The 24,491-nt window shown below is 40.0% G+C and overlaps 1 protein-coding gene across 1 annotated transcript in view; it reads right to left on the bottom strand.

Moving 5' to 3' along the window:
• Rsh (Rap GTPase activating protein radish) overlaps positions 1–14,100 on the bottom strand; it is a 179,189-nt gene extending 165,089 nt beyond the window's left edge. The window contains exon 1 of the mRNA XM_076803554.1: positions 13,973–14,100. Within this exon, the coding sequence (XP_076659669.1) occupies positions 13,973–14,100 (128 nt within the window). The remainder of the gene's footprint in view (positions 1–13,972) is intronic.
• Positions 14,101–24,491: the final 10,391 nt, after the last annotated feature.

A 24,491-nucleotide genomic window follows, 5' to 3' on the forward strand; every position in this document is an offset into this window, starting at 1 on the left:
TATATAAATGCTATGCTACTGTAAATGACTATTTTCCTGAAATATTGGAACGAGATTATCATTCCAAATCACTCGACCCACACACTTTTCGGGAAATTCTTTTCCCCGAGGACCAAAAATGTCTTAATTGGCAGGTTTCCCCAGTAAACGTTAAAGATCGAGGGTGAAAATGTGCGCAGCGGTTATTCCATTTCGTCGGGGCGCTCTCTCCCCGGTCCCGATATTTTGACCGCCGTTAATTAACGACGCGCCGGGAGATCGTTAAGTGAATTACAGCCGGAAATACGATTTATCGGCGACGATATCAGGTTCTGCGCTGATATTAACGACCAACAGACCTCCGCGCAGAAGAGAACGATTGGCAACAACGTGACAAGCACGCCGATGATGAAACTGCTGGGAAAATCTGAGAGTTCCCCAAGGGTGAAACGGAATGTTTCTCGTTTCGAACGATTTCGATTTTTGTTTCGCGTCCGGCGGCGAATGCAATCGCTTAGCTCGGCCACCGTGATCGATGAGCTATCGGTCCACATTTACGTCTGGATTCATTAAAATCACACCGCGCCAGCCCGCTCGCCTGTAATAGATAAGAAGTTCGAACCGCGGGGCTATCGGCTTCACGCCATATTGGTAAGCGATTTTTCATCATACGAAGCTTCTCTAAACGATTCGACGAATCGGAGTGTGAACATTCGTTCGTTCGTTCTGCTTAATTTCATTCGGAATGTTTGACTTTGTTCTATCAATTTGAAAATTGATTAGCGTTTACGGTACGACACGAAAAGAATTTTAAACGACACAGAATTATTTTCTAAAGGAAATACTACACGTTTGTGATACTTCTTTGTGGTGCTTAAATTAATTCGTAGCCCTTGAAATTAATAAACTGTGAGGTTTTTGTCAAATCAAGTAGGTAACTGGATTTACCACTGTCCTGTAAGGTGTAGCAAAAGCACAGAAAATATTGAGGATTATTTTTAAAAATTGAATGTATTTTGATTATTTAAAAAAGAAACTTAAGAAGTCGTGCCTAGTCCGGTATTGGCAGAGAGAGGGTAACCTTTTCCCCTCAATTCGTGCTCCCTCCCCTCATCTGGCAACACAGGCTGTGCCCACAGCATTGAATTTTGTGCAAGAAAACTAGAAGTTCAAATTCATTTTGTCTCAAATAAATTTTTTGTATGCATTTAAAAAAAGAAGAGAACATATATACCAACAAAAATTAATTTTATTTACCCAATGAAGAATCTTTTAGTCGGCGAAATTAATTTTTTTTATGTGTTTTGACTGGTTCCAATTTTACAGGATAACCTACGAAGACTATTAACCATTTTCCAAGCAGGTACAGCGCGAAATAATGTTTAAAAAGTTTGAAGATTTAGTTTAAAGATTTTTCGATCCAAAGGAAAGCTAAAGTGTACTACATTTTGAGCTATAAGCTTTTATAAATACTTAAAGCATGGCGACCCAAATTCCGCAGGACACAGTTTAAATTTCAAACCGAGTTCTTAACACACACACACACACACGAGTAAATATACGCTTCTACACGTATTGCACGAGCGATCGCATCATTTTCGAACGCATCTAAAATTTAATGCACCGGGTTTTAATAATTCTTCGCCGTATGAACGAAATCGGACACGTATCTCGGATCCTTATGATTTTAAATACACGTTCCTTCGACGGTCACGTAAATCGTTTCGATGTTTCAAACCTGACAGACTCTCTTCCCGGTTTCGTTGCCGAGGCGGTGTAAACACAGCCGGGAGTTGCGTTCCCAAACCCTCGAGGAACATTACTGTCTACCCCGGAATTTAGAGTACATAAGAAATGTAGTAATTGAGAAAGGTGGAAGAGGTCTTGCGCAAGTTTTCGGTCCTCTACCTTCGAAGTTTATGACAGGACTCGTCTCGACGGTCTCTGTTTTACGATATCTCGCCGTCCCTTTTTCCAACGGGTAGTCGAGCTGCCTCAATTAATAGTTCGGGTCGGTGTTGATGGCAGTCGACTGGCAGAAGCTCGAAACTTAAGGGTTGCATGCGGTACAAATAAATTGCGGGTGCTTCAGCGCAAATTCTCGCGTTATTAAACTGACTTACTGGAAGATGCACACGACACTGGTTGAAGTGTACATTTTTTTGAAACACATAGGTGAAAATATTAACAGAAACTAATATTTTCATTTTATTTGTGCCTTGGGGGATCTTTTAATCCGTGGAAGAAAAATTTCCCTGATTTTAATTTCAACAAAATTTGAACACAATCCCATAATCATAATGCATAGCCCTTAAATCATTTTTCACTATTCTACAGGGTATTTCACCTAACTCGAGCATCTAAAATATCTTGCTTGTTTTTTATGATAGCAGAAAATTTCGGCGGAAACCATTAGTTGGTTCAGAGGGGCAAATATTATGATTTTTTGAGATTTCAAGGTCATCGACGTCTTTTAAACGAAACCCTAATTTTTTTTCTTGAAACTTTTATGAATTTTATACTTTTATAAATATTTTTATTTTTACAGGTCGTTGAATTCGCCTTGACCTCGACCATGATATAGCGATAATAAAAGTATATCGTTCCTTTTAAAAAAACTTCGATGACCTTGAAATCTCAAAAAATATAACCTTGAACAAATTCTTTTGCCTATCATAACATTCGCCCCTCTGAGCCAACTAATGTTTTCCTCTGACATTTTTGTCTATCATAAAAAAACAAGCGGGATATTATAGATGCTCGAGTTAGGTGAAACACCGTGCATAACTAAATGCAATAATTAATACAGTTAATGTTCATTTTTGTCGAATTGGTAAATTGGAAGCCATTTTCTCCTTTGCAGAAATAATTTACCGAAAAATTAGCTTGTCCATTTAATTTATCTTGCCTTTTGTGAGGTACAACAGTTTTGATGTGAAAGAAAGAAGAGTTTAATGACGTCGATGTTTTTAATTGGCTCGTTATTTCCACAAAGAACAGTCGACCATCCAGAATTAACTAATGATGGTAGCAAGCCGCTCAAAGGTTGATAGTCACCGGCAAACAGTTCTTTATCAGCGTTACATCACTCGCAGCGATAATGAACTGCGGATCAGTCGATCGAGCTGTTGATTCAAAGAAAATCATGTGTCGAGGTGACCGCGTGAACGGAATTTACCGAGTTCGGGCGCCATAGCGGGGAACAGCAGCGTCGATGGGGTCACCGGGAGTAGGGTAACACAATTCCCGGTTCTCACGATTCCCGGATTCGAAGCAGATTTCGCCGGGGCGCGCGCTTTGGAAAATCGATGAACATCTCCTCCGCCTTCCGCAAGCCGAAGGGGTCCGCGCGACTGTGGTGAAGGAGATCCGGAGGATTAGCATATGCACTCGAGGTCTCCAATCAGGAGGAACACGATTGCCCCGGAAGGAAAAGTCCTGGGGAAACTGTCCGCGGGATTGCACAATCGGAATTCCCCGCGATTTTCGGTCGAGATCGCGAGCCACGTAACGCGAGAGCTCGATGAAATGTTATACCGAAAGTACGCCGAACCGGAACCCTGTTCCGTGAAGCATGTGCTTCAACGATTTTCTATATTCTCGCGATCATTCTCCGCCGTTAGGATGTTTTGGGAAACATGAACAATTGGTCGTTCAGCGAGCCTTTGAAATACGAAATAGGAATCTATAATTTTAATGGGATTTTAGTGGTGAGCTCTTCTGTATCTCTTCTTATGGTTTATTAGCGAACTGCGGATTTCTGTGCGAAAGAAAAACGGTCTGCGTCCTTTGCAGGCTACGGGATCTACGTAAACATCCTCTTTTAATCATTTTAATAATTTGCAAATAATCTAACATTTTCAAATACCTTGAATGTCTTCATTGTTTTGCGTTTAATCTACTCATTCTTGTCATAAATGCGTCAAATTCACAGTCTTTAAGTAATTTATGGACAGACTGCGGACCTTTATGCAAAATAAAAATGATCTACCTGAATTCCGACAAATTGGAGTGAAATAGAAATTGATTTTCTTTCTTGATATGGTTAATAGGTTGAAATAATGTAACAGCATTTTAAAATGTTTCTAACGTTTTTACTGTTTTAAAATACGCCTATCCATTTTTGTCATAAATGCATAAAATCCGCAGTCTATTTATGAATGTTGTGGTTTTTCTGTAGACTCACAATTGTCATTGTAAGTTCTAACTTAAATACAGATGCTTTCATAGTTAAGGAAAACTGATACCTAGGCGTCCAATTACCCACACAAGGTCTGATTTAATTGGCTCTGAGCATCATCACCCCCAAAAACGAGCTTTAAATAACAAGAACACGGCTTTCTGTTTTACCTAAATCTACATCTTAAAACCGTCAATTGACAATAAAAACCATGAGCGATCCATTAATGTTTCCATAGAATACATCAAAATTCAAGAATCAGTACAGTGAATTCCCGATCTATGTCAATAATACGGGTCTTTCCAGCGACGTGTATCGTCCAGGAGCCGTACTCGAGCCGTGTTATGTTTACACTCTTCGGCGTCCAAGGCCTTTCGCGCTGCGCGTCCCCTCACGAGGCATACCCCGCGGTAGTGGGGATAATTCCGCGATGTTTATCATCCAGGCCTTGGCGACATATATAGAAAATTCACTGTACTCAGACAGGAAGTTGTCCACGCAAGAGACGATTCAATCGACTCTAAGCTTCATCATAAAAATACAAAACTCATTACATGAGTGGCTGCTCAGGCGTCCAGTTGCCCACACAAGAGCCGCTTCGATTGACTCGATACATCATTAGCCCCGAGGCACGCAGTTGTCTCGAAAGACCTCGAAGAGTCCTTGACGACCATCCAACAGGTTCTACCCCTGAGGTCCTCCCCTTTCGGAACGCGACATCGAACCCCGGTGGGTCCGGATCGATCGAAAAACTTTGACCCAGTTGCGTGTTAGGCTCACCCCTCGCGCGTTAAAAACCGAGCCTAAACACGGCCCTGTTATGTGCCGTTGGCCGTCTGTCGCGCGCTTTGAAGCCGCCACGGCCGTATTGTTTAATATGAGCCACGCGTTTCGAACGAACTAACGACAAAACTGTTCGGAACTGCTCGAAATCAGAGCGCGCGCGTTCACGCCTGCTTTTCACCGGGAACAATGGACCCACTCGCGGAACACCCGGCTGTTTATGATACCTGCGCGCGACGTAACTTTGCCTACTCTCTCGCTCTCACTCTCTCCCTCTCTCTTTCTTTCCAACGACGAATCTAGTTCCGTCCCACCGGGTAGAGAATGACGTTCGCTACATTTAGGGGCGCGTGCGACGAGGCGAACCGCCAGGGGGTTGGCGAAAATAGGAAATAGTTTTCACCGAAGTGGCGCGAAATGAAAATAATAAAAAGCCAATAAGCGAGTGCTCCCGACCCGAAACAGCGTCCTTGTTTCGCCCGGCTATTGTCCCTCTCTTTCTATCCTTCCCCCCTGACGCTGACCCCCCACCCCCGCCCCTCTTTCTCTTTCTCCCTGTAAATTAAATATTTACTTTCGACTCGCCACTCAATGTCCACGCCAGCGAAATTGACTGTCTTTCGGGCGATATTTTTCGAAGATGGAACACGACCGATACGAAAATAGAACGTTCTTTGGAATTTTTTCGGGCCCGCGAAAATGGAAAATATTTTGTTTCGATCCGAAATGAGAGCGGCGTGGGGATCCTGTTTTGATTGCAGAGTTCGTTCGCGTGTTTCGCTTTCGGAGAAACGTGCGAGAATAAATATTAATTCGTTGCTAATATTTTTGTGTAACATGCGATGCGATGCTTTTTTCGGGAGCTCTTCGGCTGCTCTTTGAATGATTTATTAGTTTCTCTGGTTTTAAAGGGATCCTCTCAGTGATCTCAGTGATTACACTAATTGTTAGAACTAGGATTAAAATTGTAGCGTTTTAAGAGTTTGCTTGAGGTATCTTTTCAAACAAAGCCTTGTAGGATTATTTTAATTTAGTCTTGTTTACAATTAGCCTTGTAGGATTATTTTAATATAGTCTTGTTTACATTTAGCCTTGTAGGATTGTTTTAATATAGTCTCGTTTACAATTATTTATTTATCACGATCGGCTCATTTATCTCGATTAGAATCGATTTAGCATGTGCCGTGAATGGTCGAGCCAAAATTTCTGTTCGTTCGAGACCCACAAATTTTTTTATGCCCGAAACGAACGCTACATCGAATGCAGATCCTATCTAGATCATCGCGTGACGCGGGACACATTCGTGGCCATTCGTGAAGAAGTGCGTGAATCATGTAGTCGTTCTGCAGACGTCATATTTTTAGTTATTTTTCATCGAAACTAGCCGTATTTTACTTGTCGCTCGGTCGTAAACCGGGAAATGAATAACAGTCTATTTTCAGAGGAAGAACGAACGAACTGCTACGTATCGGAGAGCGATAAAAAAAAGGAGAGAGAGACGCTAAACACTTGTAATCCTACATGCAACGTGTCCCATTCAAATCCTTTCATGAAATATCATCGGAGTTTACAGTTCGCGACAATAATTGAAACGGTTCTTCGCTGATCCGGATAGTTTCGGAGCCGCCATATTGGAAACACGTCAATCTTCCCTTCGTAAAATGAAACGCGTAATTTTCAAAATTCCACAAACCGAGATAATTTAAAAATAATATGAATAGAATCTGAGATACTACCGTGAAATGTAAAGAATTTTTACGGAGAAAAAAGTAGAAAACAGAAAACAGCGAAGCAATTAAACGACGCCATCTTGAACGGCGGCACAACAAATCAGAATATTCGAGCGCGTTCAATCGATGCCACTGAAACACATATTTCAGCATCAAATTATTCCGACGAATAATAAGCAACTCGTAATACCCACCCCCCCCCCCACCCCCGAAGCCGGCCGAAATATAATAATAATTGGAGGAATGGCGGCTCGCGTCGGAACAGCAGTTATTGAATCCGAACAATGAGATCCGTATCTGCTGCGGAGGATAATCCCCCGGTTCAGTCGTCCGAGTATTCTATCTCAAATAAGTCGAGTTTATGCAATTTCGCATTTCGTTCGACGAGCATCGTCACGAAACACTCTCATCCATACCCCCCTCCCTTCCCTACTGAAAGATTCCGCTAAAATTGGACACGAGTTAGCACAGAGACAGCTTCGCAGCAATTGGGCCAGAGACGGACAAAATCTTCATCCAAATAAAATATAGCCAGCAACAAAGCGAACGTTCATCACTCGGTCTTGACCCTCTTCAAATAATATATCCATTTTCATGAATACACTGAACTCTTACACATTTATAAAAATAATCGAACGGAACGCAAGACTGTGGAATTGTTGGAAGAACTTCAAGGCTAGCATTATTTTTGTTTCTATATTTGTGTCTATTTTTTTCTATAATTAGACTTTTTGAAATTTTGTGCACGAAAACAGGAGCCGAGTAAAAAGTCCTTTCTTTTTCACCTGATTTTAGTAAGCTGAAAATATTATAGTACATTCGTGCTTGTAAACACTCCACATTTTCTGCTTATGAATTTATTTAAAAAAATTTTACTTTGCACGAGGATCATTCTGTTCAAGGAGTATGCGATGCAAATAGACGCAAAGAAAAAATTGACGTCATAATAATTTAAGCAACCCTCCAATTGGCTGTCAAAATTTTTATAAATGGTATCATGAAGATTGTATATTTTTTCTATATAATAATCCTAATGCTGATTTCTAATACTAGCAGTAGTAGACGGTTTTGCATAGATGTTTGTACCGTGCAGGAGCGTTGAAAATGTGTTTCTTTTGCGCGTGTCAGGTGAAAAATTTAGCGATCCGAGCGGAATTGTCGGTGGACGATTATTTGAACGAGATTTCCACCATTTCTGGCCTACGACACGGGTGTTCATTTTGAAACTACGTGGATGCTCGGTGTAACAAAACCAATCACATCAGTGTGCAATAAAATCCTCTAGACGCCGATGCGCTCTCACTCTGACAGCGGTGTCAGTTTTTGTTCACACGTCACTCATATAGCGATCAAGTATGTACGTTTCAAGAGAGTCACGTATGTGGGTGTGCTCGCTATACTTTCCAGGGAGTTACATTAATCGTTACACAGATACACACAGAACGGTGTTTGTGCTGGGTCGGTTGTCGTGATTCACATTCATGAAAACAGGGCTGAGAGGGCGAGTGTGCTGTAGGGAGTACTCGTCCCTTCGTGTTCGTGTGCGTGTATGTGTGTGTGTGTGTGTGTAACACCTTGCGAGAAAAATTCCATACATGTTAATTATCAGATTGATGTGGCTCGGCTCGGGAATCGATGGGATTAATTAATAGAATATCGAATGGATAAACGCGGGGACATCGGTTCCATAGAAAATTGGAGAACCGATACACATTATTATATATCGGGCAACAAAAAAGCCGTCAACACAGTTGCAACATTTTATTGAATGATCGATACTCTCGTGTACGGCTGGGAACAACTGAACAGCAGTGATACTCTTAATTGCATCACCTTTGCAAATATTCATTTTTCCCTCTCCCCCTTTTGTGGCCGCTAACAACTTACACAACGAAAACACGGAAAATGCAATTATATATCGTTTTTACGTCGACACTGTGTGTCAACCTTTAATCTAGCTTGCGATTGTCGTTTCATTACAGGAAAGTAGAAAAATAACAGTGTTTCTCTAGGACACGAATTTAATAAAATTACTGAAAAATGTAATACCCAATTACTGTGGGGGTATCAATTACTGCGCCTATATAAATGATACTTGTTTTTAAAGCATGATGAATATTGAAAAAGACATTATATATGTTAGCATTCATACTTATACTCTATTCACACTCTATTCATACTCTATTCATATTCTTCATACTCTATTCATTAATATTTATTTTTTAATATTCACATTTCATATTCATATTTGTAAATATTCTCTTTTTTAATATTCATTATCCTTTAAAAATAAGTATAATTAATATAAGCACAGTAATTGGTACCGCCACAGTAATTGGGTCCCTTACTCTATTTCTGGATAACATCGAGAAGCCATAATTCAAAAGGGACGAGACAATTTTTCGGGATTTAATGATTCCACTCTTCGAAGTACAGTGAATTCTCGATATATATCATCAACACAGTGTTATGTTTACACTCCTAGGCGTGGGGATAACTCCGCGACGTTTATCGTCCAGGCCTCGGCGACATATACAGAGAAATCACTGTAGCAGCTTTCGCGTTTTCTAAAAGAAAGAAAACCGACTGATTCCGTCGAAGAAAATCAATTGCAATCGAAAACCGAAGGTGAAGCTGAGGAGCAGCAGAAACCGTTTCGAGCGATCGAGCAATATTTCAATTAGAATCGGAACAGGAACAATGTGCAACGCGGCGTTCAAATTACTTTTATAATGATCCCTCAGTATGAAACGAGAGAGTCGGGTTGGCAACTGGGTTCTACAGCTCGGCACCAATCACAGTCAAACCTGTTTTTGTGCGGTCCTTTTCTATGCGATTTTTTTTTTTGTGCGATTTGTTTTATGCGATTTTTTTTTATGCGCCATATGAATGCCATCGGTGTTGGCATTATAAGACCCTTGTAATGGGGATCCCCTGCAGGGATCCAGCTTTGCAACAAATTGGAAAAGCATTTTCTTAAAATAGATAACAATTCCGAAAGGAGTTTGAAATTCCAAAAAGAGCTTCGATCGTGTATATCAGGCTATCGCGACGTTTACAAGCTGCTGATCGAACGACCGTCGTCGCAAAAACTTATCACTGACTTCGTAGTAACAAAAAATAAATCAACTCTATCTCCAAGTGACGAAAGCGATTTTGAACCAGTTCATCACAAGAAGATGCGCGTTTCCGACTACGACGAGTAGTTGTGAATTGTGTGCATTTTGAAAATTTCTCTACGTTTAAAATGAGAAATTAAATTTTTCTTAAGTGTTTCCATGCATAATTGAATTATTTATTTTGTTCGGAAAGCACTTTCTCGCTATTTCGTAAATCTTTGACATATTATCCAAGTGAGACTTTTCTTTATGCGGTCCCTCTCCACCGCATAAAAATAATTTTCTTTAACATGTTGTAAACAATTATTTGTTATAGCTATTTATGAAGTTTCTGAATATTTTTTTTATGCGGTTTCTTTCAAAAACAGGTTTGGCTGTACGTGTTCGGACACGTAATTCGCGGGCGTGCGTAAATCGAGTTTTAAAATTTCGCGCGTCGAGGGTTCTCGAGCCGAGCCACGTAACGAAGGGCAAATCTCGTGGAAGACGGGGAGGGGAGGGCGACGGCCTTGGTAGCCTCGAACGGCAGTATTTGCTTTGTATCAAACTAGATCAGTATCCAACACGACAACGTCACCCGTAATCGCGTTCCGCTAACCACGTTTCCCCCGGATCGTTTAGGTACGGCTACGGGCCGGTTAGCGAAACCGCGTTTCCCGTTTCTTCTCGTCCCGGCGCGGCGCGTTCCGTTCCTCGTCGTTTCCCTCGTTAAAACGGCTCGTCCCGCGTCAAAAAATCGCGTAGAAAAAATCTCGCCACTCGAGGAACTGCGAGAGAGCCTTCAGCGACGACGCCCGTGCGCCGCGAACTACGTTTTACAGGTGTGTCAAAAGTTATTGCACATTTATGGCGTGTGCAAGTTTGCGAAACGCGAGGAGACGAGCGTATCGATAAAAATTCGTTGCGTCAATATTTTATGTTTGCCACCCCGGGAATCTTCCAATCAAAACACTCTTCTCTCCTTCGATTTTTTAGAACATGGTTCGGGAAAGGAAAACTCGCATAAGGACCCGTCTAGACTATTCGCATATTTTGTGCGACTGTACCGTCGATTGAAATGCAGATTTGCATAAAATAGTATAAAATAATATCTTTTGAGGCAGGTCATTAACACTGGATTTACGGGACCCGTCAAAATGGCGGCTTCTAATATTTATAATTTACCAATATTGTAAAGATACATCCATGAGGAATTGTTTAACGAATTGATTTCTTCGGATATATATTATTAAAAAAAAATTGCTACAAATTTTGATAGGTACATTCTTGTCATTTTGGTAAGGTAATGTAAAATGGCGGATTCTAATATTTATAGTTTACGAATATTGAGATTGTAAAGATGCATCTGTGAGGAATTATTTAACAAATAATTTACGGCACCCGTCAAAATGGCGGATTCTAATATTTATAATTTCCAAATATTGAGATTGTAAAGATACACCCATGAGGAATTATTTAACAAATTGATTTCTTCGGATATATATTATTAAAAAAAAATTGCTACAAATTTTGATAGGTACATTCTTGTTATATTGGTAAAGTAATGTAAAATGGCGGATTCTAATATTTATAGTTTACGAATATTGAGATTGTAAAGATGCATCTGTGAGGAATTATTTAACAAATAATTTACGGCACCCGTCAAAATGGCGGATTCTAATATTTATAATTTCCAAATATTGAGATTGTAAAGATACACCCATGAGGAATTATTTAACAAATTGATTTCTTCGTGTATATATTATTAAAAAAAAATTGCTACAAATTTTGATATCTACATTCGTGTTATTTTTATAAAGTAATGTAAAATGATTTGATCAGCGACTTCTTATCCCTCAGTCAAATCGTCAAAAATAGCCCGCACACAATGTGTCGTATACATTATATGTCAAGAATGACTTCCTCGAATCTGGAAATAATTAATATGGAAAAGTCTAGCACGTCCAAGCGTTTCATTAAGTACAGCGTACAAGATTAACGCAAACTGCACAGTCTAATCGACACACGTTTAAGATCTGCGACATTATATATCCACACACACACTATCGATCCTACAAAAAGAAACGCAGGATCGTGCGTCGTCGCTGAAGGGTCGAAGAATGGCAGCAACGTCGAACCATAATCCCATGGATTTGTTCGATCTGCGTGTTAAACTTGCATAGATTGTCGGATGAATGCGTCGACAGAATCATTAGCCAGCTCCTCGAAATCCGTTAATAATAGCGCCCGTAATAATAATATCGCTCGAGAAAAAAATCGATAAAAACTCGGTCGAGTTCCGCTCTGGGAAATCCAATGGCGGTTTTTAGCCGCGTGAACTCTCCGTTGCGGACAAATTAAAATATAGATTACGTCATTAAGAAATTAGTGACTCAAGGAGGTTCGAGCAATGATTATTATTGTTTCGAGGGAAACGCACGTGTTCGATTTTTGGACGATTAGAAAATAGTACAGCCGATCCGATCCTCGAGGTTTGATGTTTGTTGCCGTCGAAAAATGACAAAGATTGTCGTTTTGCCCCACATTGCCATTCCCCCCCCCCCTGTCGTTCCACGAGATCTTTCGCGAACACAAAAAAAAAGAAAAAAAAAGAAAACGACCGGATAAAGTGCCACTGAATCAACCCTTAAGCCGAGATACGTATCTCGTCGGTGATCGTTGAATATACTTCAGCCGGGCGCATCAATCCGCGAAAAGGGAAAGAAACTGCGCTCTCGACGGGAGCGAGCTCTTTAAACGACGAGCCGAAACACTTCGAAATAAAGAAGCGACGCGTTAAACAACCCTTAAGGGAACAACAGGCGCAACTGTGCGGCGGAGCAATGTATCAACACTTTCGTGGCTTTCAAGGGTCTCGGAAAGCGATAAAAACAATTTCCGGCACGTTGAATCTCGTTGAATTAATCAGCATAAAAATTACACGAAAAGGAAAGGGGTTGGGGGTTTTTTTTAACCCTCTTAGGGATCGCAGATTTTGGCCCAGTTTGATGGATACGTAAAAATTCGCTTTTGACGATTTCCATACGAAAAAGTAAAAGTTCAGTAAAAGTTTTGAAATTGACACACTTGATGTATACGGAGAAAATTTTTATATTTTTATATTTTTACCGATGATTAAATATCGATCACAGAGAAATAGAAATTAGGAAATTTAAGAACGTGCAACGTTTAGTCGATTTCATTTGAAATCTTTGTCGGTAGTCTGGCACGGTATTGTGCTGCAGGGATTAATTAAATAATAGACGATAATAGACATACTTTGTTGAACTGAAATGCTCGAAACTTTAAAAGCGGACGATACTCCGCCATTCATGCAAGTACGAGAAGCTCGAAGACGCGATGCTACGACGAAGCGCGCCAAATTGTCAAAGGTAACGAACAGTCCACCTGTATGATCACTTCGAAAGAGAGAAAACACAATTAACCCTGCTATGATCCCTAATTAAACCAGATCTTTGAAATTATACTTAGAAAAAGAATATTTATGCCCATGTGCATTGGACATAATTTTCTTATAATTTCCTCAAACACGAAACTATCTTTAAAAAAAATGAGGGCACGATTTAAAAAAAGAATAACTACACACCGCGCTAATTTAATAATGTTCAAACTAAAAAAAATTAAAAAATACATACCGTCGATGATGAAATTATTAGAGCCACAATACGGAAAACATATTTACCGTGCATATTGCAGACAATATTGTTTACAGAATAGCCAAATATACATTTATATTTACAATTTGCACAAACGACAAATGAGAACCCGGATAACGAGAACCCAGTCCACACGAGCTCGTTAAAATAATTAAAAGACGAAAGTTAATCCACGTAAATAAACTACGAAAGTGGCTCTAAAAATTCAATCACCACGCAGCATCCAACACCCCTGATCACATCCTCAAAAAACAGTCGCAAAGCCACGAAAGTGTCAGGAAATGTTGTCAGAAATCCGGCTGGAACTTTCACGGAGAAAGAAGACCCACTGAGACATTGCTTAAGGGTTGCTTAAGGTATTAAAGAGTTTCGGTTTGAGAGTGGATCAAAGGCACGGTAGATAGAGAGCACGGGGGATGGCAGGGGTTAGAAAAAGAAAGAGAGAGAGAGAGAGAGAGAGAGAGAGAGAGAGAGAGAGAGAGAGAAAGTGTGGTCAACAGCCAACGTTGAGGAAAATTTACTCACGATTGTGTGGCACGTTTCGGTGGTGCGGCAGGACTGTCGACGAGGGTGGAAAAGCACGTCGGATCGGCCGCGAAAGAGGCTCGCTCCTCTCTTGAGTCGCGCATCGCGCAGACGTGCTCGTGTCCCATCGAGCCCCCACCCTCCCTTACAGCCCCCTGGTACACACGGTGAACGATAAACGGGGGTAGAAAGGAAGATTGCTGGCGGTTTTCCCCGTGGCCGATAGCGCCTCGCGAAAAGGGCCGGGAGAGATGCAGAAGGGATCGGCTTGTAACCGTGTCACCGGGAACCCCCTCACCCCCTCCCACCCCTATCCGTAAACCGACACCGATACAGACGGTTTCATAATCAATGCCACTGATGAGCTCCAACTACGCATCCGCCGCAATTATGCACAGACGCTCTTACAAACAATTTTGCAAAGCGACTTCTTTTTTTACAAATCTTCAACGTATTTTTATCCATTTATAGCGAGACTACAGAGAATCTCTATAACTGAAAAAATTAAATAAAATGTTCAGAGTATTATTTATGACGGCCGAAGGTAAAGTCCCATTCTTCTGCCAATGATTTTGATATTTTAATTTTGAAATGGGAATAGTAATTTTATATTTTACCGAACTTTGTATTTTATCGTACTTCTGACAGCTTTTATGCAGTATATACAAATCTTTGAGAACTTTAGTAAAAGTTAATACATCTGAATTTCAGTTTTCATGAATTGAGACCATTTTTGCGGGGAATTAAACGTTATTATCTGCTAGATATTTTTCGTTTTAACGATTTTCGTAATAATATTTAGTTATGCGATTTCCTGTGTTGAAACTTTGACATTGATCGACAAATATTTAGAAAGTTGAGGAATCCTATTTACGAACGTCAATTTCACGCGGACCTCCAAGCTGAATAAAATGAGCGCTTTGTATTCGAGATTTTACGGTATGTAAATTACATTTTCATAAAATTTTATATGAGGTGCTCGACGAAATTCAGAAAATTAGTCATTCTTCTTGAACACATAAAAATATCACAAAGAAACTTGTCTCTCCGGACAAGAATATTTTATAATAACACCAAAATTGATAACAGTAAAATTTTCAAACATAAAATCTGCAAATTCATAAAAATGTACTTTGTTTTATTTTGTCCTAGATTTGCGGAAACGTCAAGGGAAGATTAATAATTGAAACGGGGATTTTATGGAGTTACAAAACACGTCAAAATCTAGCCCGGGTTTTTTCGAAACTATAAAGCCACGTTTGACGTCAGAATTTGTATTAATAACTTTTATATTTTGATTTATCCTCGGCTAAAAGGGGGAAAATACGAAATGGGTTTAGCAAATATTGCAATTGGAACAATCATCTCTCTTTTAATATATTAAAATCCTTTTATAGCATTTCTAATCTCCCAGAATCGATAGAAATAACCCAGAAAAACCCGAATCCACCTGAACCAAGCAAACAAGAGAATTGTTATTAACGTCCCACGCAGCGTGAATATTTTCATCGCAGAAAGAAGCTTGAAAAATTCGTTCCATTTCCGTTGGAAAATCCGAACGGCGCGGATCGTTATTAAAGGCGAAACATACGAGTAATAAATTACGCCGGCGGAAACCAAAAAATGGTAGTTCGGAGATTGTGTTGCTGACATTTCGCCGGGAACTTGCACCCCAGTTTTCCCGACGGTTTTCGGTCACGTACGAAGGGTCAGAACTTTTCCCGATTAGGAAACTTCCGGATCTAATTTATGAACGATCAGCACTCTTGAATATTTAATGCGTTTTTCCCAGGCCCACCTGCCGGTCGCTTAATTTACACGACTATAATACGTAGGAGCCTCGATTGTTCCCGACTGTCTAAAACATTTCACGAATCATGCTCGAGGAGAGAAATCGTTCCGGCCGACGACGACCGGCGGATTTCCATTCGGCCCGATATTTTCTAGACTCCCAGAAAAGAATTCCCAGAACCGGAATCGCGTTTAAAGCCCGGTGCTCCGATTCCTCGGTTCATGCTAAATTTTCCCCGGCTACGATTTCCTCGAGCGATTGCGAGGAAAGCAACAAATCTGCCGAACCGTTTCTCTTTCCGTTTCTCCACTTCGTCCTGAAAGATGTTAAACAGCGTTTCATCCATTACACCGTGTCGGCGGATGCGCAAAAGCGCGGACTCCGCTAACCAATAAGAGCGTAAATTATTCGTTTCAATAATTTGTAATCAGTTATTTGCAAAGAATTTGTTTTGCCTTTAGTTCTGTACCGATCGTTGATGAGGAAACACGTATTCTTTTACAGTTTTCGGTAAAGCAGCCTGTATTCAAAATATTCTAAAAAGTATAATTTTTTTACAACCCTATAATAAAATGGCGGCGTCCGTACCTTCCAAGGATCATGTTCGTCATTGTATACTTTCTCATTTTCATGCGGGATTTAATGCAACGGTAACAACAAAGAAAATTTGCGATGTTTATGGAGATGTATTGAAGGTCAACAAGTGTCAACGTTGGTTCAGAAGGTTTGCTGCTGGTGATTATGATCTCTCTGACAGGCCTCGAAGTGGACGATCAGTTGAATTTGATAATGACACCCTAAAATTTCTAGTGGAAGCTGATCCAAAATTAAGTATACAAGAATTGTCGAGACTATCTACTATCTACTGCTTGAAAATTTGCAGGAAAGATGGCAAACTGTCCTTGATAATGATGGAGATTATACAATAAATAAAGAAATAAAAACTTGAATTTACTACAAAGTTTGTTTTAGATTACAAAATAATTGATTACTTATGGGTCCGCCTAATATTAGAAGCCGCAATAAAAATCTCAGAAGGTAAATCGGAACGATCGCATTTCCCAAACAAGAAGAAAACGCCAATTGTTTCCCCGATTGGACCGAATTTCACCGAACAAGTTAACCATCAATAATATTATGGAAAATTCCTCCGGATTAAAATACAAAAATGCTGAAGCAAACGAACAGTATTGTGTTCGATATCGCTCGCACCGGCACAGAAATTTAGCCGGCGAAGAACACAATAAAAATTGAAATGCCGAGCGAGCCGACTATCAATTCTGATCCATCTCCATCAACAATCGATTACCGGCGAAGCGTATTCAACATTCATCCCATTTTATCGCGGCACAATGGCCGGGTGATAGGCGATACCGATGAATAGTCGGTTCGAATCGGCGAATTAAGAAGTTGCCAGCGACAAAATGGCGCGACGCCTTCGCGACGTTCGTGAATCTTTCATACGCTTTCGGATACGGATCGTTACGACGCGAGGCTCTCCACCTGCTCCCGATGGTGTCGCAAAAAAAAAAGGAAGAAGGAAACCGCCGGTCGCGATCGTGGCTCGAGGAACCGGAAGATCGATGGGACATCGGGCCATCCGGATTCGGAACGACATTTTTCATTTCGATAGGCGCCGATGCCCATCTGCGTGCACAACATTCTCTTATCGCGACTCTGATCCTCCAAAAACGAAAAACATACAGCTGCCGGACGCTGGGAGACAAATTGAAAAATATGGGAACGATAGAGCGCAAAACTTTCGGCCATTTTGCAATGCCGAAGAGAAATAACCTTAACAATTATTCGTAGAAACTGTTTTTCGGAATGTCCATCGTGTTCGTTGATGGCCCAGTCGATTAATCTCAAGAACGCGTGTAAATATTCAGTTTTTCTTATCCCACAGAGTACTATCTCAGGGTTTAAAGAAATTGATCTGGAACTCTAATGAAAATTCTGCCGAACACAAAGCTCCACGCTCTCCTCATCAGCGGTTCTTCAGCGGTACAAGCGCAGCAAATCAGGATGAATAAAACGCGAGCAACAAACACGCGCTCCCCCGACCTGAGGAACTTTCGAAGTCGATTTCCTCGAAGACGAAGTCCGACAGGAAACTCTTCCGCCCCACACTTTCGCTTCATTTTTACATGATCCAAATCTGCGCCCGCTCGCACCCCGTCTACCCACCCCATATAAACTTATCCTTCTTACTTTCACCGATGGAACGCGCTGGCGCAGCCTGCGAGGGAATCCGGGAGAACGCAGAAGAGGAATGAAGAAATTAACGCGGGAAAAAGTGTACGGTAATGCCTCGATATACGCGCGAGAAACGTGCACGATACCTGCGAAAAATTCCCACTACAGGGTACAGAGGCTCAGCGAAGTGTAGCATGATTAAATTTAATCTAATTGAAACGTAACATGATCTTTACAAAACTATCACCGACATACTCGCGACATGTTTCTGATTAAAACCAGCCCAAACATCGCACAATTCGGAGCACGTTTACTTATTCAATTTACCATTCAGTAGAACCTCCATTATCCGAACTGTCGATATCCGAATTATTCGAATACGTGTAAATAGTTCTACAGAGATCAGCTATACAAATCAGTAAATATTAAAACTAGTTCTATCATTTGAACACTCAAGTTTCACTGGCGCAGTTCGGATAATCGAGGTTCCACCATATCGCGGATTAAACAAGTAAACATGGACCAAATTGCGTCGTGTTTGGAATCATTTTAATCGGGAAAATGTTACGGATGTATCGATAAACGTTTCGTAACGAAATAATGAAAAACAAATAAGTGAAATCAGTGAACGAATGAATTTCAGGGATGTTTTATCAACCCGCTACGCTTGTCCAGGTTCTAGAGGTAAGAGGTCGTATCCGTGCACGATGCGAAATAACATTTTGATCCGGAATTTCGCGAATGCAGCGCAGCATTAATTTCGAAGTGAAACGAACACCGGGCGAGCTGGAAGAAAAGAGAAGGCGCGAGATATACAGATTCGGCCTGAGGTAACGATTCCTCCGGCGAGCTCATGGGGGGTTTTAATAAGGAAACGAGAGCTTATTCATATCCCTTGATGGCGCAAGCGCCGGAAAGCCACCTGTAGCCCCAGCTTCCAATCAATACATCACAGAGGCATATCGTGCAGCTTTCCAGGTAGCAATGTGTACATACACACACGTAGCTCTGCATATAGGAGCGACCTGTTCCGGCGAGCCAGAAGTCGCCTGTTGCTGCCGCACCGGCGGCTCATGATTCGATCGGAGTCCTCTGCTCCGATTTCAAGCCACCCCCGACGACGACGAGGATCGCGGCTACGCTTTGATGTATCGAACGATACAACGGAACAAGAGAGGCGTCGCGACGCCCGTCCGGCAACCCCCTATATCGGTATCGCCTTCTGCCAGCCTAGAAACGGATGATCTATATTCGAGTCTCCCGGTAAATCAATGCGCAGCCTGCCTGCAACCAGCAATCAGCCGGACCGAATATTAGGACAACGCGCGCGTGTCAGCGCGGTTCCAACCCCCGAGGGTCGCCTTGCGAATTTCGCCACGATGGACCTTCCGATCTCACCCCCTCGATCGATCCGGAGACTCCAACGAGTCTCGGGTTTACAATATATTTTTATATCGCTGAATATTTATTGTTGTACGGTTCTATTTAGCATTTCGGTTTTGATTACCCTCTACGGCGTCTAATTTTATTTTTAATCACCACGTGACTAAGCTATCTTGTTTTGTTGTATCTCTTTTTTAATCAAGGAACATGGGATCAATTTTATTTGCTGTTTTCAAGCTATAGCAATTTGTTTACAGAAAAATTAGCACTGCAGAGGGTTAACACTTTGGTCGTGTGTGGCTGACGCAATTTTTTTATCAAACATGAAAACCAATTTTTACTACAATCTATTAACTAACTTAACTTTCATTGGGATCTACAAGGTATGAGAATGTTACGAAAATCATTGCTATAATAAACTTTGTCTTTGCTATTCTAGTGTTACCAAAAAAGTTGTTTTGATTTTGTGTAACTATTGTGAGCATTGACGTGATAATTGTTGTGCCCCTTTAGGGGTAGTTTGAACAAAAGCAGCCTTCTGCTTTCAGTTTTAATTTTTCTGACTGAAGTATGAATCGAGCTACGGGCTAAAATGATTCAGCATCTCGAGTCTTTTACATTTCACTGCCAAGGAGTTGATTGATGATCATCTCCTTCCATTTAAAATAAAAGGCTTAGAATCACTGGCTGACGAAAATTGAAAGAGCCTTGAAAAATGAATGTACTCTATTTCATAAATTTCCATTTTCTATTTTCTTGGAGTGAATTAGCAGCTTAATAGCAGCCCAATTTAATTCTCAAAATACTAATGTTCCAATTTTCTGAACAGTCCACAAGAATTAATCGAATCCAAGTGTGCACAAATTATATTGATGATGTTTAAAATTGGTTTGCTTTCGAAGTCGAACTAAAAATGAAAACCTTTAGTTTTGTGATCTAAACAATTTTTATATTGTCGTCGAATTATAATTAAATTTGAATATTTATCCCTTTGGTTTGTGCAATCAGAAGTCTAAATAAAAATTGATGATGTTTCAGTTAGGTTTGTGATTGAATATGAAAACCTTTCATTTCATAATCCACAGAATTTTGATATCGTTGTCGAGTTATAGTTAAGCTTCAATATCTATTATTTAAATTTCAACAAATAAAATCGATAATGTTTGAAGCAGGTTTGCCTCTGAAGTTTGCGTCCAATTAATAGTTATTCAAACACTTATTGTGCACAGCCTGACAGAACGGATTATATTCGCTTTGTGTTAATTAATTCTCTTGCTTTCGATCGAGAACAATGAATCTTCTTCTTTATGGAAATGAAGTTTTGAAGTTGCCGCGAAGTTCAGAACACGTAATTGAGAATTTTTGTTAAAATAAAAATTGGTGGTGCCTCTTTTAAAAGTTGATTTATGTAATTAAATTGGATAACGAGAGTGAAACTAATGTAAATTAATTTCACGAATACTTTGGAATCGCTAATGGCTTTCGAAGAATATTGTTCGAGTTACATATTGAACGTGAGATAATGTTCTTCTTCAGAATTCATTCAATTCTGCATTTCAGCTCGTGGACTCGTTCATCTTCCATTAATTTTTCGGGTCTTCCTTTCTTGCATTAATTTGCATTCGTTTACGATGTAATTTCCATCGTAGTAATTTACTTTGCGTACACCATAAGAATTCATTGTGATTTATTTTGCTCATCAAATATGTTAAATTGCATTTAGACGTATCCGAGGACAAATTGCATCGGTTCATCTTTATTCATTTCCGGCTGCGTCGACTTTCGTTTTGCGAAAACTCGGATAGAATTTTCCATTCGTTTATTTACGCGAAATATCAATTAGCTTGTTAACCTATTTACAAATACAAAAAAATGATAAATTCTTTCATCATATTTCAATCGCTTTAATTTTCTGTGATTTACACAGTGATCAAAATCCCTATTTTCATACATATTTAAAAAAAAAAACTATAATGTTTACTTCTTCGACTGGAAAATTCCTTGTGCTATAAATAAAATGAAAATGTCATCGACGTTTATTTCAGGAAAACGTTCTCTGATATTTAAAAAATTTATGCATATAACTGCATAAAGAATCGCCATCCAATAATTTTCGATTTATTAAATTGTTTCGGTTGCATAGAAAATTCGCATTGTGCTCGTAATTATTTTTTCGACTTTGTTGCAGCGCGTAATTCCCGCCTCCATAACATTATGCGTTTCCAGCTTCGTGATTCATAGTGAAACACCTAAAAATAAACGTTTAAATGTCAAGTACCGCCCCCGCTGACAACTCTGCCGCCTCCGCAAAGCAAGGGAACTTCAAAAGCCCAGTTACTAATGCGATATTCGCTTATGAAGTTTGTTTAATATTATTTAAACAATTGTTTAAACAAATAAATGACAAAATCTGAGTTGCCAAGCGAAGTTTGGAATTGTAAAATCGCGTAATTTTTTATTAATCGTCGCTTTGACCTTCGAGTCACGTTGGAATGGAAATTTAATCGCGTACTATGTCGCGAATGTTTTCTGTAAATTGTACTAAAATTCATTTATACATTTCCACATCGCATAAAATGGTTCAAAGTAAATTTCCAGTGTAAACCAACAGGCCGCGGGAGTTAAAAGTGCGCGGATATTTTTCCTGCGCCCTGTAAAGCACTCCGTTAGGTTCGAAATCAAACTAGAATCTATTGGAGCATTATTCAGCTTTTAATTGTAGCAAACCTCCGAACGGATACGCTAGAAATGTAAAAGCCGAGATACGTACTCGCGAATGTAAATCTCGATTCATGATATTATCCGTATGATAAAAACTAAGCACTGTATGCGCTGTTCTCGGAAGCCCTTTTGGGATTCATAATTTTCTTTTTTCCACGGGGATTAATAGTAATATGGACCTGCGGTTGCCGGGCAACGTGTTTCTTAAAAGGAATTCGCGTTGCACTAACACAACCAGGAAAAAATTACTCGGCATTGCCACTGTAGCAATCAGGACTCCAGCCTTGACGTAAAATTTGTTTGTTGCTTAAGTTAAGAAACGTCTTTTAACTTTGTGTCCTGTGGGATTAACACCAATTCAGTGGAACACGTTTCTAATATGAAAATTAATGTAGCGTGTACATTAAAAATGACATTTAAAATTTCTAACAATTTATTCAATTAAAGCTTTGCAAAGCCCGTGTTGTTGAATGTATTTTCGTTTGAATGTATTTTTTGTTTGAATATTGTATAAAATAGAGAAAAAATGCTGGTCGTGTATGTGTTAAATTTGCAGCTGTCGCGTAGTTGCAAATGAAGGATAAAAACACAAATCCAAGTAAAAACAGTAGAAGAAAAAAGTATTGAAATTGAAATGTCGAAAAACATATTTCTCGCAGTCGTTTCACTTGTTTCATCAAAATGTAAACTATTCGCGTAATCTACAATTTAGAATTGAATCGTGATGAAGAAACAGTGATGTAACTGTTAGAAAGTGTTTGCAGGATTGTATAAAATTCAATGAAACTGATATTATCGTGTTAATTACTGGTGCATCTGGTGCGGTTCTTTCGCGAGCCACCCGGTGTGCAGGATGCAATATAAATCGATGTCCGATGCGTGCGAATATAGGCCACGAAAACCAACGTGGAGAAAAAAACACCGGGCTCATATAATGTTGCGAGCAGCTGGATTTGTTGCAGAAACGTCGTTGGTGACCGATGCGTTAAAAAAAAAGACCGTTTCAACATGCTCGGTATAAAAGTATAATAAACCGTCTAACTTGGTTGCGGCCATGGTCAGAAATGTCTGACGCTGCGTTTCAACACGAGAGAGAGAGAGAGAGAGAGAGAGAGAGAGAGAGAGAGAGAGAGAGGCGATGAACACAGTGGTGGGGGTTATTGTTTGGGTTAGTATGTACAGCCGCGTGAATATCAATTTGCAGTCGGGCTCGATGGATCACGACGATAACATATTTTATTTAGCATAATATTTCGCGTGTCCTAAGGGAATCGATTCGCGAACGTTGACGTCAAAACAACAAACTATTAAACAAGCGATCAGTCGCGGAGGCAACGCGGCTGCTAATGAGAGTATATTAAAAGACACCAATTTGTGGAGCAAACAAATCAGTGCGAAATGAACACTATTTTTCCCCTGCGCAGCCGCTTTTTGTTTTTAAAATCGAGGCTACGACGTTATTTTAATTATCGATCGTATTTACCCGTATCAATTTGCACACAGTATTACTTGTTTTACATCGGTATTTCATATGACTGGCAAAACAATGGCTCGATAAAAACGTATGAGTAAAAACAATATTGCACGGGTACGTTGGCTGGTCGTATTCGAAAGCATGCGTTCCCCATGAATATTCAAATCGGGCATCCTCTCTAAACCGGGGAAAATATTTTACTATTTAAAAAAGCGCTGTTCGGCAAATAGTTTTCGAAAAAATGCGGAAAAATTGCACTCTGGCGAACCGTGGAGCAATTCCGGAATGAATAAGTTGCTCGGGCTCCGGAGATATTAATTTTCTGGAAAAACATTGCATGGAAAGACGTGCCGAAATGTAAACAATATTATTCTTTAACTCGAGAGAACTAAATTATCGTGTGCGGAAATTGTGATGTTGAATAAAATCAAAAATATAATTGAACACTTTTTGTATAATATGTAGAACCGAAATTATGTTGTCCGATAAAGAAACAGGATACACGAAGTGAAACAGTTTGCCTTGCTGTTGAACTTATTAATTAATCCTCCGTGTGCTATGCCGGAGTCATTCGTGATCCGTCGCGGCAACGGTTGGGATAAGCTCGAGCGACACAAGACATAACTCTCAACAAAGGTGCAGTGATTTCTCTACACAGGGAGTTTCACCTAACTCGAGCATCTAAAATATCTCGCTTGTTTTTTAAGATAGAAAAAAAATGTCAGAGGAAAACATTAGTTGGTTCAGAGGGGCAAAAAAACCTCGATGACCTTGAAATCTCAAAAAATATAACCTTGAACAAATTTTTTGGCCTATCATAATATTTTCCCCTCTGAACCAACTAATGTTATCCTCTGAAATTTTCTTCTATCATAAAGAACAAGCGAGATATTTTAGATTCTCGAGTTAGGTGAACCACCCTGTATATGTCGCCAAGGCCTGGATGATAAACG

The sequence above is a fragment of the Halictus rubicundus genome, chromosome 2, assembly GCF_050948215.1.
Source record: "Halictus rubicundus isolate RS-2024b chromosome 2, iyHalRubi1_principal, whole genome shotgun sequence".
NCBI lineage: Eukaryota > Metazoa > Arthropoda > Insecta > Hymenoptera > Halictidae > Halictus > Halictus rubicundus.